General features: G+C 40.0%; 2 protein-coding genes across 4 annotated transcripts; one reads left to right on the top strand and one right to left on the bottom strand.

Moving 5' to 3' along the window:
• Positions 1-21: 21 nt before the first annotated feature.
• Positions 22-3,808, top strand: LOC135163986 (heparan-alpha-glucosaminide N-acetyltransferase). Its single transcript, XM_064123899.1, has 9 exons — positions 22-644; positions 743-876; positions 1,366-1,481; positions 1,544-1,715; positions 1,852-2,224; positions 2,323-2,444; positions 2,570-2,914; positions 3,158-3,270; positions 3,382-3,808. Exons 1-9 carry the CDS (start codon positions 525-527, stop codon positions 3,561-3,563), a joined length of 1,677 nt encoding a protein of 558 aa, XP_063979969.1. The 5' UTR covers positions 22-524; the 3' UTR covers positions 3,564-3,808.
• Positions 3,685-13,422, bottom strand: LOC135163984 (fibrous sheath CABYR-binding protein-like). Of its 3 annotated transcripts, XM_064123893.1 has the most exons (9): positions 13,228-13,416; positions 11,313-11,338; positions 11,119-11,198; positions 9,323-10,027; positions 8,556-9,159; positions 8,407-8,469; positions 7,866-7,991; positions 4,886-6,736; positions 3,685-4,138 (listed from the first exon to the last, which is right to left on the bottom strand). In XM_064123893.1, the coding sequence occupies exons 1-8, from the start codon at positions 13,248-13,250 to the stop codon at positions 5,115-5,117; spliced, it is 3,249 nt and encodes a 1,082-aa protein (XP_063979963.1). In that variant the 5' UTR covers positions 13,251-13,416; the 3' UTR covers positions 3,685-4,138; positions 4,886-5,114. The 3 variants fall into 3 exon arrangements, with proteins under 3 accessions (XP_063979963.1, XP_063979964.1, XP_063979965.1); XM_064123894.1 differs by lacking the exon at positions 8,407-8,469 and having other exon boundaries at positions 13,228-13,422; XM_064123895.1 differs by lacking the exons at positions 11,119-11,198; positions 11,313-11,338; positions 13,228-13,416 and adding an exon at positions 10,987-11,087.
• Between the last annotated feature and the right edge of the window lie 453 nt (positions 13,423-13,875).

The following is a 13,875-nucleotide window of genomic DNA, read 5'->3' as shown; positions in this document are numbered from 1 at the left end:
CATCGTCTTTATTTCCACGAATGGAGCGTGGAAGTGATTATTTTTCAAATATTCGTTGTTGAGATATTAAAGAAATTGTTTTACTGTCATTATTTCTCTGCAGCTTTGGGGTTTGAAATTAGCGACGATAAAACGCGATTTAAACTCAATCTAATCACGCGATGAGAGAAAAAAAATATTGGATTTTAAAGTCAGAGACTATCGTTGCAGTTGTCAGCGACGGAGGCATCAACGCCTCCACCGCGATTTATTTGATTCTCTATAATTCCTCGGACTTTCCCACTCGTATTTTTACGTGACAGGAGGGCTGTACCGTATTGGTTGTTATAAAATCGAGGGGGAAGACAACTCGACGACCGGCAAACTTGTGGAGTGTCGGACTATTACTTTCTACTGGTTCGTCTGCTCATGGTGGAAGTGTGTCAAAAAACGAGGGGAACTTAACAGATGCCAGGGTCCATACGAGTCTGCTCCCTCACTAGTTTTTAATATTCAAACATTTTTGTATTGATAACAGCCGGACGATGGAGGTGAAAGAGTGCGATTATGGTGCACTCAGTCTCGATCAAGCCTGCACTGTTTTCGAAAATAGAAGGAGTAATTTTCAACTGTGGATTTATTCAGTGATCAGTGACTGCATTTCGGTGAGTGCGGATCATCGATTGTTTACTGGGAATGTGTTTTTTTACCTGCGACTTATCGGGAGATTATATGCTCTACTAATGATTATATCTGATTGCAGTGTTCTTTCGGGAAAATTTCTAGACTTGACAGTCACCGAAATGCCAGTTTTGTATTCAACATTGCTAAGACACATACTTGGAGAATTTTCAATGAGGATCATTCTGGAGATTATAAGTTGCCTAATGACACCAGGTGGTCATTTTTTTTTTTAATATTTTTGGGCGTTTATTTGGGACATTTAAACTTTCCGAAGGCCAATTAAACCGATTTTTAAAGACGAATTCATTCGTAAAGAGAAATCTTTCTCCATATTTTTCCAATAACATTTATTATTAAGAAATTTCCTCCGCTAAAGCAACTTTGAGAAGATGAAAAATTATAAATAAGATGAATTCATTTTTAAAGAGACATTGAATGCGTAGAGTTTGCATTGCACATTTTTATTTCTACGTATCTCGGCCGAGTAATTACCGGAGATATCAATAGACCTGCATGATTAGAATCACGATGGAAAAATATATCTTATCATTGTTATTGAATATTCGTTGTTAAGTTTAATTTTCCTCCAAAGGGAGTTTATCATTAAATATATTAACATTTTCAACAATATTCAACAAAATTTGAATACCATTTTTCTATTGCGTTGCACTTCTCAGTTAAATTAATAAAATAATTCATCAGAAACCTAATTTGTGAGTTAAAACCACCACTGGGACAGTATGGGCTGTACAAAGTCACGGTGGAGGATTCCGGCTGTGAGATTGATACAATCAGACAGCCGACAAACCCGTATACACGTGAGTTGCCATCAAGGACACCACAGTAATTTAATTATTTTTTAATTGAGTTTTTCCTCCAGCTATTGTTGTTATCTTCGCTCTGCTTCTGTCCATCCTCCTCCTCCTGTCCTCTGGGAGAATTCTCGCGAGGTACTTCAGGAGAAGAAAACCAGAAATTTCGAGTGCTGTTGAATCCGCTGAGGAACGTCCGATTACCAAACGTCGGGTTCAATCCATCGATACGTTCAGAGGGTACTAATACTTCTGCTATCGATATAATTTCTCGTAACATCAATAGTATTCATGGAGGACAATTAGTAGTGAAGATCACCTATAAATTTTGATCAGTGCCTTTCACCCATCACTTCTACATTCCATTGATTTGCAGAATGAGCATCTTGATGATGATCTTCGTGAATAATGGAGCTGGCGATTATGCAGTCTTGGAGCACAAACCGTGGGATGGTCTCTACGTCGGAGACCTGGTATTTCCCAGCTTTATCTGGATCATGGGCGTCTGCATTCCCATCGCCCTGACATCGCAATTGTCTCGTGGAGTTGCCCGATGGCGAATTTGTATCAACATCATGAAACGCGGGGTCCTATTGTTCTTTATTGGACTGTGTTTGAACACTATTGGAACACAGGCCCAGCTGGAAAAAATTCGAGTCTTTGGAGTGCTCCAGAGATTCGGTGTGGCTTATCTAGTTGTTGGGATTATTTATGTTCTCTTGAGTCGAAGGCAGTCGCCGAAGTGTCGGGTAAGGGTCTCGGAAATGTTGGAATTGAGTTGATGCATAGAAACCCAATTACGTTCCCCAATTTTATCGAATAGAAAATCATTAAATAACTTTTTTAGCATGGAATATTGGCGAAAACAGAGGATTGTTTATCTCTGCTACCACAGTGGGTTGTTATTTCGAGTATTGTCGCTGCTCATTGTATTATCACGTTCCGGATGAAGGTCCCAGGATGTCCCACGTGAGTTTATGAATTATTAGTTTTCTGGGTTTGTGAATATTTTTGTAGTCGTGTTATGAGTCGGCATAATTTTATTTAAAGATCACTTAATCAGACTTTTTATTTATATTTTTTTCGGGGGGCAGGGGATATCTCGGTCCAGGCGGTAATCACAAATATGGAGAATTTTTTAACTGCACTGGAGGCGCAGCTGGGTATATCGATAAACTAATACTGGGAACCGATCATATATATCAGAATCCAACGATCAATAGCATTTACGGGTCCGGACCGTTCGATCCCGAGGGCATTCTCGGCTGTCTCACGACTATATTCCAAACATTTTTGGGGGTCCAGGCTGGGAAAATTCTAAGGGTCCACAAGAACTGGAGGAGCCGGGTCATTCGGTGGATGGTTTTGGCTGCCATTTACGGGGGAGTCGCCGCAGTTCTTCATTTCAGGAATATTATTCCCGTCAACAAGAACTTGTGGTGAGTATTCAGTTGTCTGAGGGCTTCATCAGTAGTTTTGTATTTTATCCCTTGGGCTATTTACTGGGTCAATACTTTCTTTGAGGCAAGATTTTCTTTAGAAAGTAAAATTCTATCTTTTGGCTTTCTAATCTTCCATGTAAATTAGATGTTACTGATCGAAAGTCAATTTTAATTATAATTGATAAGTAATAAGTAGATTTTTTTTTATTCTCTTTGAAAGCTTAAGTTGTTATCTTTTAGGTCAGTTTCCTTCGTGTTATTGACAACTAGCTTCGCTCTAGCTCTTTTGACTGCTTGTTATTTATTGGTTGACGTCAGTCGGGTGTGGAACGGTGGGCCATTTCGGATACCAGGTAAATTAATTTCAAATGAAAAATTAAATTGATGAATGAAGATGAAATGCATAATTGAATGCTATCCACTTGCGTGGTCCTTGTGTTAACACCTCGTCATCGATATTCTAGGCATGAACGCCCTCATCATGTATATCGGTCACCAAATGTGTTACCAAATATTCCCCTTCCACTGGAGGTACGGTACTATGAATACCCATTACTGGAGAACAATTGCAGGCCTCTGGGAGGTCAGTTTATGGGCTATTGTGTCCTACATTATGCACCACAAACGAATATACGTCAGTCTCTAGTGCAACTCAAAAGTTGCCTCAAAAAGTAATCCTTCATTAAAGTCGCAATCAAGATCAATTAAATTATCTCCAAAGTTGTTACAATTAAATTAATGACAAAATTTACAAAGAATTCTCACCATACGCTTCATAAATAATTTATTCGGTGGCTTACAGGTAGTCTTAAATCAAGATAACAACAATTATTTATATTATTAAATAAGTTTAATCGTGTCAATGTGATTAAAGTTAATTTCATTGAGTTATTTACGTTTTTCTGTTCTGTTGTTTAATAGGATATAATTATATTCAAACGTAACTTTCGTTGAATTATCTACATATAAGTTAAAAATGTATTTTTCGTGGAGTTGAAAATTTTCTGGATTAATCTTGTAACAAAATAGAAAATCAAATGGATAAGAAAAAAAGAAATATCCACACACACGCATACACACCGATAGTCATTTTTCTCCAATTGTTTTAATTTTTTTTTAATGTGAACATCATCAAAGCGAAAAACTGAAACAATTTGTTGATAAAAATTCTAATTCCCTGGAGTTATCTCTCGTGTTTTCAATAATCGGTGGTGTCTGGGCCTGAAAAGAAACAGAAATTCATGAGAATGCGTTCATTTATTGTTATAATGGAATAATAACTCAATTATTGTTTAGAGTCTAGTACCGCGTGTCCAATTGTCATTAATGAAACAAAAAAATATTACTGGATTCTATAGGAGTCTGAGACCTGTTTATCAGTCAATTAATCGATATTAACCGTCATGCAGTGGGATTGCTGATCATGCAAACCGTGAATAAAAATAGTGAGGAGTAAATAGATAATTCAATTAAGTGATTGTATATTAAGAAATTATGATAGCGTTAGACCGCAGAGACTATCCTTCCCATGCGGTACGAGCACATTTACATGTGAATGTTGGATTTTTTAATAATTTACTCCTAATTAATAATGTAAAAACGAGCAGCTATTAAAGCTACAAAAGGTTTGGTTTGTATACGTATGAAGTATGTGAGAAATTCGATAACGTGATGTCCTCATGGGTTTGACGAGAGGAAGAGAGCTTTGAGGAGGACGACGAGGAAGTATTTACCGTAACAAATAACACAAGGACGAGACAGATCGTAGAATACTGTGAAATATAATTGCCCTTTCAATGATTACTTTGAAGTGTCATTAAATGCAACTTCCTTTTATTAATAGCAAAGTTCTGACGTAAATTGGACTAAAAACTAAAGAGTGTCCGAAAATAAAGAATTGTCTAACGAAACATTTCGTCTGAATTGAGAGAGAGAAAACAAAATAGTTATAAAAAAAAAATTATGTACCGATAGACGAAAAAAAATGTCACGCCAGGTCCGCGGTCACACCATTGAGTGTCCCCCGGGATTCCCAACACCAAATTGCACATCTGGCCCCCAGATAATCGAAGTTATGGAGAAGGAGGATGAATGGAGAAGTAGCGATTAACATTGGAAGAAATGATCCATCACTTGTAAAAGTATAAAAAACATAAAAAAGTATTTTAGTTTTATTTCGATCATTGGTCGTTGGCCATCAGCAGCGGTCGTATTTGTTGGGTTTCCTGATGCAATCGGGAATATTTTTGATGCTTCTGACCCTTGGACATAGGACTTTTGACTTATATGACCAGGCAGGAATATTAAAAATGACTCCAGGCGTCGAAGCGACGAAATTTTGAGGATTCTGCGTCTTCGCTTCCTTCCAAGTCCTGAAATACGAGTCCTTGCCCGCCGAATCCACTGCTCCATTGCTCACAGACTCCTGGAACCTCCTCCAGGAGGTCTCGAATATGGGAGAGAAGTCCGGAGACGTGAGGCCACTAGAGTCGTTCGAGTGATCGTAGCTAAAAGCACTGGACTTTCTCCCGGGAAGCTCCAGGTGATGCTTCTCCATAGATTTATCCTCCGGAAGGTCTTCATCATCCTCAGCAAGCACTGAATCTCCACTGATAAGTCTGAACAGTCTCGAGTGCGTTTGAGTTCGTTTGTAGGCAGAAGTCTTTCTCGCTGGTGTGCTCTCAGAGTCTGTATCTACTTCTGATATGATTCTACTCAGGTCTGATGTCACTCCACTATCTTCTTCGTCAGTCTCGTCACGTGAGTTCTGCACTGTCAATAGATACTTGTTCTTACTGCCTTCATCTGTCAATTCCTCCTCATGTTTATGGCTTTCGTCCACGGTCAGTTCAAATTGGGGGACTGATTGGCGCTCGTCCTCAGGTTTTTCTTCATCTCCCTGTGATTTTTTCAAGTCTTGATCATCTTCCTTGACACTTCGAGCTGTAAAACTAACCGGTGATAAGCTTTCCTTCTTCAGAATTGTTTCACTAGCCCAAAATTCATCGATAGATTTCTCTGGAAACCACGATTTAGGTCTCGTTGAGCCCTTTCGTCTCAAAGTAAAGTCAACTGTTGTATTTGCCTCAATGACCGGAGTATTTTCTTCGAAATTAGCTGCAGATTCCATCGCATTTCCATCAGCACTCGCCCTTTTCTCTTCCTCTTCGTTGGTGGTCACCGAGATTCTGAATCTCAGGGGTAAACGAACGCTCACAGTCAAAGGGAGTTCATCCTGGTTGGAGTTATTCTTAGTCTCGTTGAGGTTTTCTTTCGGATTTATCTCATCAGTTCCATCCTTTTTGTGTATTTCATCATCTTTCTGTTCTTCATCTCTATTTTCATTCTCCTGAGCTACTTCTGGCTTCAGCTCTTCCCCTTCTCTCTCCTCTCCCTCATCTTCTTCTGCAGTCTCGCAATCTGTTGAACTGTGTCCCTCAACACTCGCAATCCCCTCACATTTTTTGATGTCAAGAATTCCTGGATCATTGAATCCTGTTGAATACGCGAGGTACGACTCAGATTCACCGGGTGATGTCGACGAATCAGAATCGCTTGTCACATCTCCGGATGGACAGTTTTCAGCGCTTGAGGAAGACTCTGAAGCGTCTGAATGGTCGTCGTTTACATTGTGATCGGCATTGATATTGACACTTTGATCCCCAGGACCTTCCATGGCCTTCAATGAATCATCTTCACGCGTCTTCGAAGTCGCTTTAATCTTACCCGACCAATCACAATCACTCGTTTCGTCGTCATCAGTCTTGCTGACTTCAGCTGTTTCCACATTAACCCAGTTATCCAATGACTGCGATATTTCTAAACAATCATTGTAATGTCTATCCATTCGTCGTAATTGGGAAATGTCATGGTACATTGGTGAATACAAACGGTAGTCATAGATAGTAGGATAGTAGGTGCATGGAATATTATCGGCAATAGAAGCACTCTTGTCCACATTATCACAAGCTTGAGTGAGTGAAATATTTTCATCCTCGATGCTGTGGTTATGATGATAATGGCTATTTGGTGGATTAATTGTATATGGAATGGGATAATATGCCCAGGTAATGGACTGGGGATAACGCGGCATTATTACACCCTGATGTTTGCCCTGCGGCATCATGCTATTCTCTGATTGACAGGTGAAATCTGCTTGACGATTATCTTGATTCGCTACAACAAATACATTTGCATTCAGAAAAGAAAATAACGCGTTTGTCTGTCACGTTTACTCATGGCGTGTGTTCATGATCTGTTTAACTTGGGAATTTTACCGAAAGATTTTACTGATGACTCATTGAACAATTGATTTAGTCGACGAAATTTGACGTAGGGAAGCAAGAGAAAATTGTGCCAGGGAGAGGGGCCAAACGTTTGATCCTGTGTTCAGAGGAAATCTCACATGCATATATAGTCTATTTTTAATTACGGGGAGGTCATGCAGTTTCAGGGTTTTTATACATTAATTCGTATCATTATCAACAATTCATGCACGACGATGCAAAATTATTTTTCGGTTCATTTTTTGCTGCCGGGGTGAATAAAGGGGGTTCGATAGTTCGGCCTGAAGTATTCTATTACCATTTTATTGTAAAAAAGAAAAGTAATTTTTATAATTTTCAATGCTTATTGTTTTTATTTATAATCTTTACTATTGTCATAAAATGAAGAATTTAGAAACCTTTAGATTGATTGAGTGCTAGCAAGGACCACGAGTTTTCCTATGAACAGAGGATACGAGCGCTTCTCATGATGCTTTATTTTATTTATCGTTATTAATAATGTTGATTATTCATGAAAAAATGTGTGAAGCAATCCAGACCGCGTTAATTGGGGAGAACGAAGTGATGAACTTGTGTTACGTGTTTTTTTTCATCTCTGTGCTTTTAGAAAATGTCGACACGCTTGTGAAAAGTTAGGGGTAGAAAGAGGGGGAGGGACTTACCCATGGACTCTGGGGTTGTCATTGCCTGGAGTATCCTGAAGGATCTTGAGGGTATTGCACTGCCGGTGTATTTCTTCGGTTCTGGTACCTGTTGCTCGCTCGCTGGGACATTTAATTGGGGCTCTTCTGTTGAGGTCATTTTATGCAATCAGTTATAGTCGATATAAAGTGAATCAACACGCAACAATTACGACATTTAGAATTGTTTAAATCGCATTTGAAAGAAAATGCTAAATTCGTGACGTGCAATCAGGCAATGAGAAGCTAAAATTGATTTATATGAAAAATCTGGGACATGAATTGATGATAATACAGAATTCTATTGAGGACGGACTAGGAAATGGAGTAGAAAATTATATTAGAATTCTAATAACAATGATATCTGTTGTTTACCCATTTCATTAGGAATTTCAGTGATTTTTTCATGTATATTAATTTCAGACACAATGCACAAATGACATTTTAAAGGTAATCGTTCTCATTGATTTCTGGGATGGGTCATTAACAAGTTAAATCCACACATAAATGAAAGTTCATTCACCGAACGTTCGTGAGTTCCTGTTCTGTTTCTTGAGGGCACTGTTCACATTGCGAGCAGGTGCAGCTAACATGACATTTAATTTTATTAAACTCAGGAAATAAGAAAAAGTAGAATCGATTAAACGCTTAATGATTCGCATCAATGCTCACCATTTGTATTCACCCCGTCATCAGTCATGTTCTGGAGATAACGAAAAGCCCTCGAGGGAATGGCAGCCCCACGATACCGGGGGTCCTCTTCCTGATGGAGATACGTATCGCCATCGACTTGCTCCTTGAACTTGTTCATCAATAATTTATCGTCCTCAGTTAATTGAAGTTTGCGCATCTGCTCAGAATCCATATCGTCATCGTCGGTGTCTGTGATTTTCTGAAGAACACGGAAGGATCGCGACTGAACGGGTCCGGATTCACTTTGAGGTGAAATTGGCGCTGAAGCTCGCTGTTGAAAATTTCCCCGCATCTGATTGGGTGCAGGCTGAGTGTATTCAGCTCGAGCTGGCTGCTGATACTGGGAATTTACTGGGAGACTCCTGGTGGTTCCCTCCACTGTCATTGGAACTATGAAAGTTCCACCTGATTGTGGCTGTGGCCCTGGGGGAGACGAGACAGGTCTCGGTGCTGGGGGCTGATTTTGGGAATTCTGAGGGGCGTACCAACGCGATTGGTGATGAGGCGGTGTCTGTTTCAGTTGATGATGACCGGAGGCTCCGGGATCGTTCTTAATGGAGAATACAGAAGGCCTGTCTTCAACCTGGAATTACGGAAATTATCAGTCATTACGGGGACAGAAGATTATTTTTCGAAACGTCATCCAATTGATCTGACCATGTATGAAAGAATTTTACTAAAAATGCGTGTTTTTTAAAAATATCCTACCCCTCGACAGATTATTTTCAAACCAAAGTAATAATTACACTAAGAGGAATAACCCGTTCTGCAGGCTGTGTCTGCGCAGGTCTCATCTGTGTCATAACTCTCTGCGGCTGAGGAGCTGGAGACTGCGGAACGAATGAAACGACTCCAGGGGGACTCTGTGGAGGTGAGTGAGTGCTAGAACCATTCCCATTACTTCTCCTCACCCACTCAGGGAGTTCCTCCTGCTGCTTATCTCTGACGTTCTTCTGCATCCACGGTGTCGGCGCCTTGTTGAGGTTCACCTGTGTGGGACTAGTTGGAGTGTCTGGGGTGCTGGGCTGCGACGTCCTCGGCTCAATCTTTACTGTTGGTCTAGGTGGCTCCTGATTCATCTCCCCAGCATTTGATATAGTCCGATTGACCTGGTGTGGACGAGTGACTTGTGGCCCTGGTGGTGTATTCGTGGGGAAAACTGGAACAGCCACTTGAGGCTGAACATAAAGATTTCCAACAGTGGAGACTGGACGTGGCTGTTCAGCTGCCAGAGGCGATTTTGGTGGGCCCTCGATGCCCTCGTCATTAGCGTTCTTCGCCACCCTGCGCGCCATCCTCGGACTTCTTATCTGTGATAAATCGAGTTTACCACCCATACCGGGAGTGTACGTAAATGGTTTTTTGTCTTTGGTCATCATTGCGTTTTGAATCGCCGCTGGTGGCTCGTATGGATCGTTAGCACTTGGCAGTGGGCGACGTGATATTGGGGTCTGAAAGAAATTTCCAGAAAATCATTAACAAACTTTGTGTACACAGAGGGGAATTTTTTGTACGAATTATAGTACTAGTGCTACATAAAATCACAATCTCTCGATTGTGAAACAACCTAATGATGTTAATGTAAAATTTCTAGAGAATTCAGGGACAATTTTCAATTGCTGACAAATGTATTGGTCTTTGAATTTTGGTACCACGAAGTCCTGAAATTCAGAGACTGATTCTGGAATTTTTTTTCTCTGGTGGAGAACATTATTCGAAACGTTGGCGATACCGTTGTTATAGTATTTGGCAAGTATACGGGAATTGTTGGGATGGAACACGTTGCAACACCTGTCTTATGTCAGTCTTGACGCCCACTTTATATTATCACGAGATTTTACGGGTTTATTTGAGAACGGAGATGGAGAAAGAAAAGTTTAGCATTATTTGACAGTGTTGAGGTAGATATATCTATCAGTACACGTGCGAAAACGGATGTCTGGATTTCACACATCTTTAGCAAACATTAGAACAGGGAGCGCAATGATTTTTTTCATGGGGGCAAGAATAGTTAAACTCCCTTTTTTCATTTTCATTCATTTTTGTCTCAGTAATAATGTAGAAAAAAATGGGTAACAAAAAAGAATTTTTCTCTGAGAACTCAATTAAATAACTCATTCGACATCGTCATAATCCTCTTCTTCGTCGTCTTTCTTTAGGTTTCGCGTTATTTTTTATTTTTAGAATCGAATCAAAAGTTTGCCTGTCGACTGGACCTATATACAGTTTATAAGATATTTTGCCATTAACTTTTCTATTAAAAGTTTTTCCGCTTTAAATAAAACCATATGATTATTGATCACAAAAGGCCATTTCGCTCATTATTTGAGCCCTTGTAGTTACTTCGCGGTAATGTAGAATTTTCTGTGAGTTTGAATATGTTGTTGGCACTGCGAATATCATTACTCACCATTTTATCGTTCGAGAAGAAATAACGAGCTTTCAGAGAAATGCGAAGTTCGTGAAAGCCACCGGTTTTTATCACAAATGAATGTTATGAACGTGAATGACAAACTGGGAATATGAAATTTTGAAATCTTACCTCAACAGTGTTAATCCTCATAGCTGGCACCTGACCAACTCCTGGTGGGGGCGGTGGTGGCGGTGGGGCAGGACAAAATCCTGTAATACAAAAATATCATTTTATTTATCAAAGCCTGAAGTCCAACTATTTATCTCTATTTTACCTACAAGCGAATTAATTTTAAAATTTACAAATAACAATAATCAATTTACCTGGAGTTCCGGACGCATCTGAGTTCCTAAAATAAAAATATTCCAATTATGATAGTACTCATTCCTTAATTTATTCAACAGAAAATCATTAAAATAAAAACCTCATCTTTCAATTATAAATTTCACACGGAAGAAAATATTCAAAAATATTTGTTGCACAGAAGTTTATGGATCATCTAATTCGTCCACAGTCTTCCTTAATTAAAACCTGAATCCCTTACAGAAAATTACTCTAACACTACCTTAAATTTCCCAATTTCATTTCCTAATCACTGAACCAACGGAATTCCGTGTTTTTTTACAGAAATACATCTCTACGTGGATATTTCCTTCGTCTAACCGAGTACATAAATTCGTGCTTTACGTCCAAGCGATCAAATGCTGTATTTAAAACCTAGACAAGTACAATAAGGAAGACGACGTCCACGTGTGAAATTCCTCCCCTCCCGAAAACACGATAAAACTCCTTCATTTCCCTCCCCCTGACCAGGACGATATTTATCTCCTCCCTGTTCCCCCTACCTCGTCATCCCCTGTCCCAAAAAACCACTCTGCAGCAGATTAAAACCTCCAACAAAAAACGGGGAACAAACAAGTGGAATAGTCGGGAATGAGATCGTCGATGACGCATAGATTATAAAATTGTCTTCGGCACACTCCCAAAGCGTGCACCTCAAACTCAATAACCGCAGAAGTGTGTAAGGTAGTCCAGCCATCTCTAAGTGTTCACCCAAGGTGGTTAACATAATCCCCACCTCCCAACACCGAGAATCCCCAATTCCGCAGACCCACATCATACCTCCAGCACTTGACATCTCGTTGTTTTTTTTCTTTCAAACTGCTTGAAAATCATTTTAGCTTCCTTAACGGTCAAGTGCCTTTTAAGGAACCTCTTGGTCACCAAGCTATCCACAAGGTCGTGCCATATCTGCACGCTCGATTGAGCTAACGATAAATCCCCCCCTCCCCCTCCCAATCATTGAATTTTTTTATCCCACGAATTGATGAGAATTCCGCCCCATCCAGACATTCCACCAGACACTGAAAGAAAATTGGAAATAGTTGTCTCGTGTTAGAAAGCTCATGGAGTGAGCTTTATACCCCTCGGGAGCTCTGCCAACGTTAACTCTATAGCATAGAAATGTATTTAGGTAGATACACGAAGCGCAACTAATTTTAGCGACTGCTGACCCGCACCGTAAGCACACCCGTATAAAATGCTTCCGATTATATTATTTTTAGACATTCAGTCGTGTTCGTGTGCTACTGTTGATCCACCAATTACACGTACAGTCTTCACGAATGAAGGGATTTTTCATCTACAAATTTATGCTTATTTTAATCAACATATCGGTTGAAATGCGAAATAGCGTGACGATAGGAAAATATCAACACGTAAGAGGTAATTTTTCAACGGGGAAACGGGCGAAAGCACTTTTAACTCGTTTAAAAATATCGCGATTCTCGCCAGGGACCAGGCGCGTAAGGCACGTGGCAATGAACAATTTTCGATATACGTTTGGTATCGGCCAGACATTCGGTGAAATTTCGCCAAAGGTCATTGACACGGAGAGATCGAAGGACAGGTACTATCGAATGGGATCCAGTGGATGAGAATTGAATGTTCAGTGATCTTATGAATTGGTAGATGTGCAAGCCAATGACCGAAATAGTATTCAGATTTATTTGGGTCATGTGGGCTCTATAAGGTGAGCAACAAGTGAGGGATTTGCCGAAATTCAAGGACAGAAATAATGACGTGGGAGTAATTATTAGAATCGATGGAATATTCAAATGCAAACGGACATTTTAGGAATTTTCCCTGGTAATTTATGTCTTTGCTGTCACCGGTTGATTTCGTCACCTGAAGTTATCGTAATTATAAGGTTGAGGGGGTAAAGTGAGGGTGTCTTACCCGGCGAACGTTGCTGAGCTCATGATTATCCTAGAGTCGATCGAAAAATCCTCGGGGAACTGATTGATTTACGTACGATTTTTTTCGCTTGTCTTAATTATTAGTTCTTCGGTCTTTAGTCAGTAACTGGCATACAACGATGCCGACACTGAGGCGCGTCCGTCGCAACTGACGATGACTCGCTGCCGGCCCAGTGAAACAGCTATGAGCTGTGCAACAACACACGTACGAAAAGGATTCAGGGAGGTGAGTTTACGTGGACCCCAGCCACGCAGTTTTCTTCGGATTGGCTATTGTTATAGAGCACTGATGATGGAAGACCAGCATTGATGAGAAATTATTTTTAAAAATTGCGCTCTTCCGGCTGCAGGGGATAGGGCGCAGTGGATTTTACTCCAGGGGACTCTTGGATTCACGAGCTTTTTGGAGCAGTCAAGGAATTTCTTGGAAATAACAGGCCTGAAGTCACAGAGCTAAATGATGTTAATTTTGAGATTAAAACATTTTTGGGTTCAATTAATTCATTTCGATGAGCACCACTCCTTGATGAAAAGTGATTAATTCCTCAATTAATTTCAAACATTCATTTTAATTTTTATACTTCAATCTCTTTGAAGCCAGAGCACATCTTATTACTATTACAGCCGC

The sequence above is a fragment of the Diachasmimorpha longicaudata genome, chromosome 6 (genome assembly GCF_034640455.1).
Source record: "Diachasmimorpha longicaudata isolate KC_UGA_2023 chromosome 6, iyDiaLong2, whole genome shotgun sequence".
NCBI classification, from domain to species: Eukaryota; Metazoa; Arthropoda; class Insecta; order Hymenoptera; family Braconidae; genus Diachasmimorpha; species Diachasmimorpha longicaudata.
The sequence above is the reverse complement of the archived record's forward strand: the minus strand, read 5'-3'. Positions and strand labels throughout refer to the sequence as shown.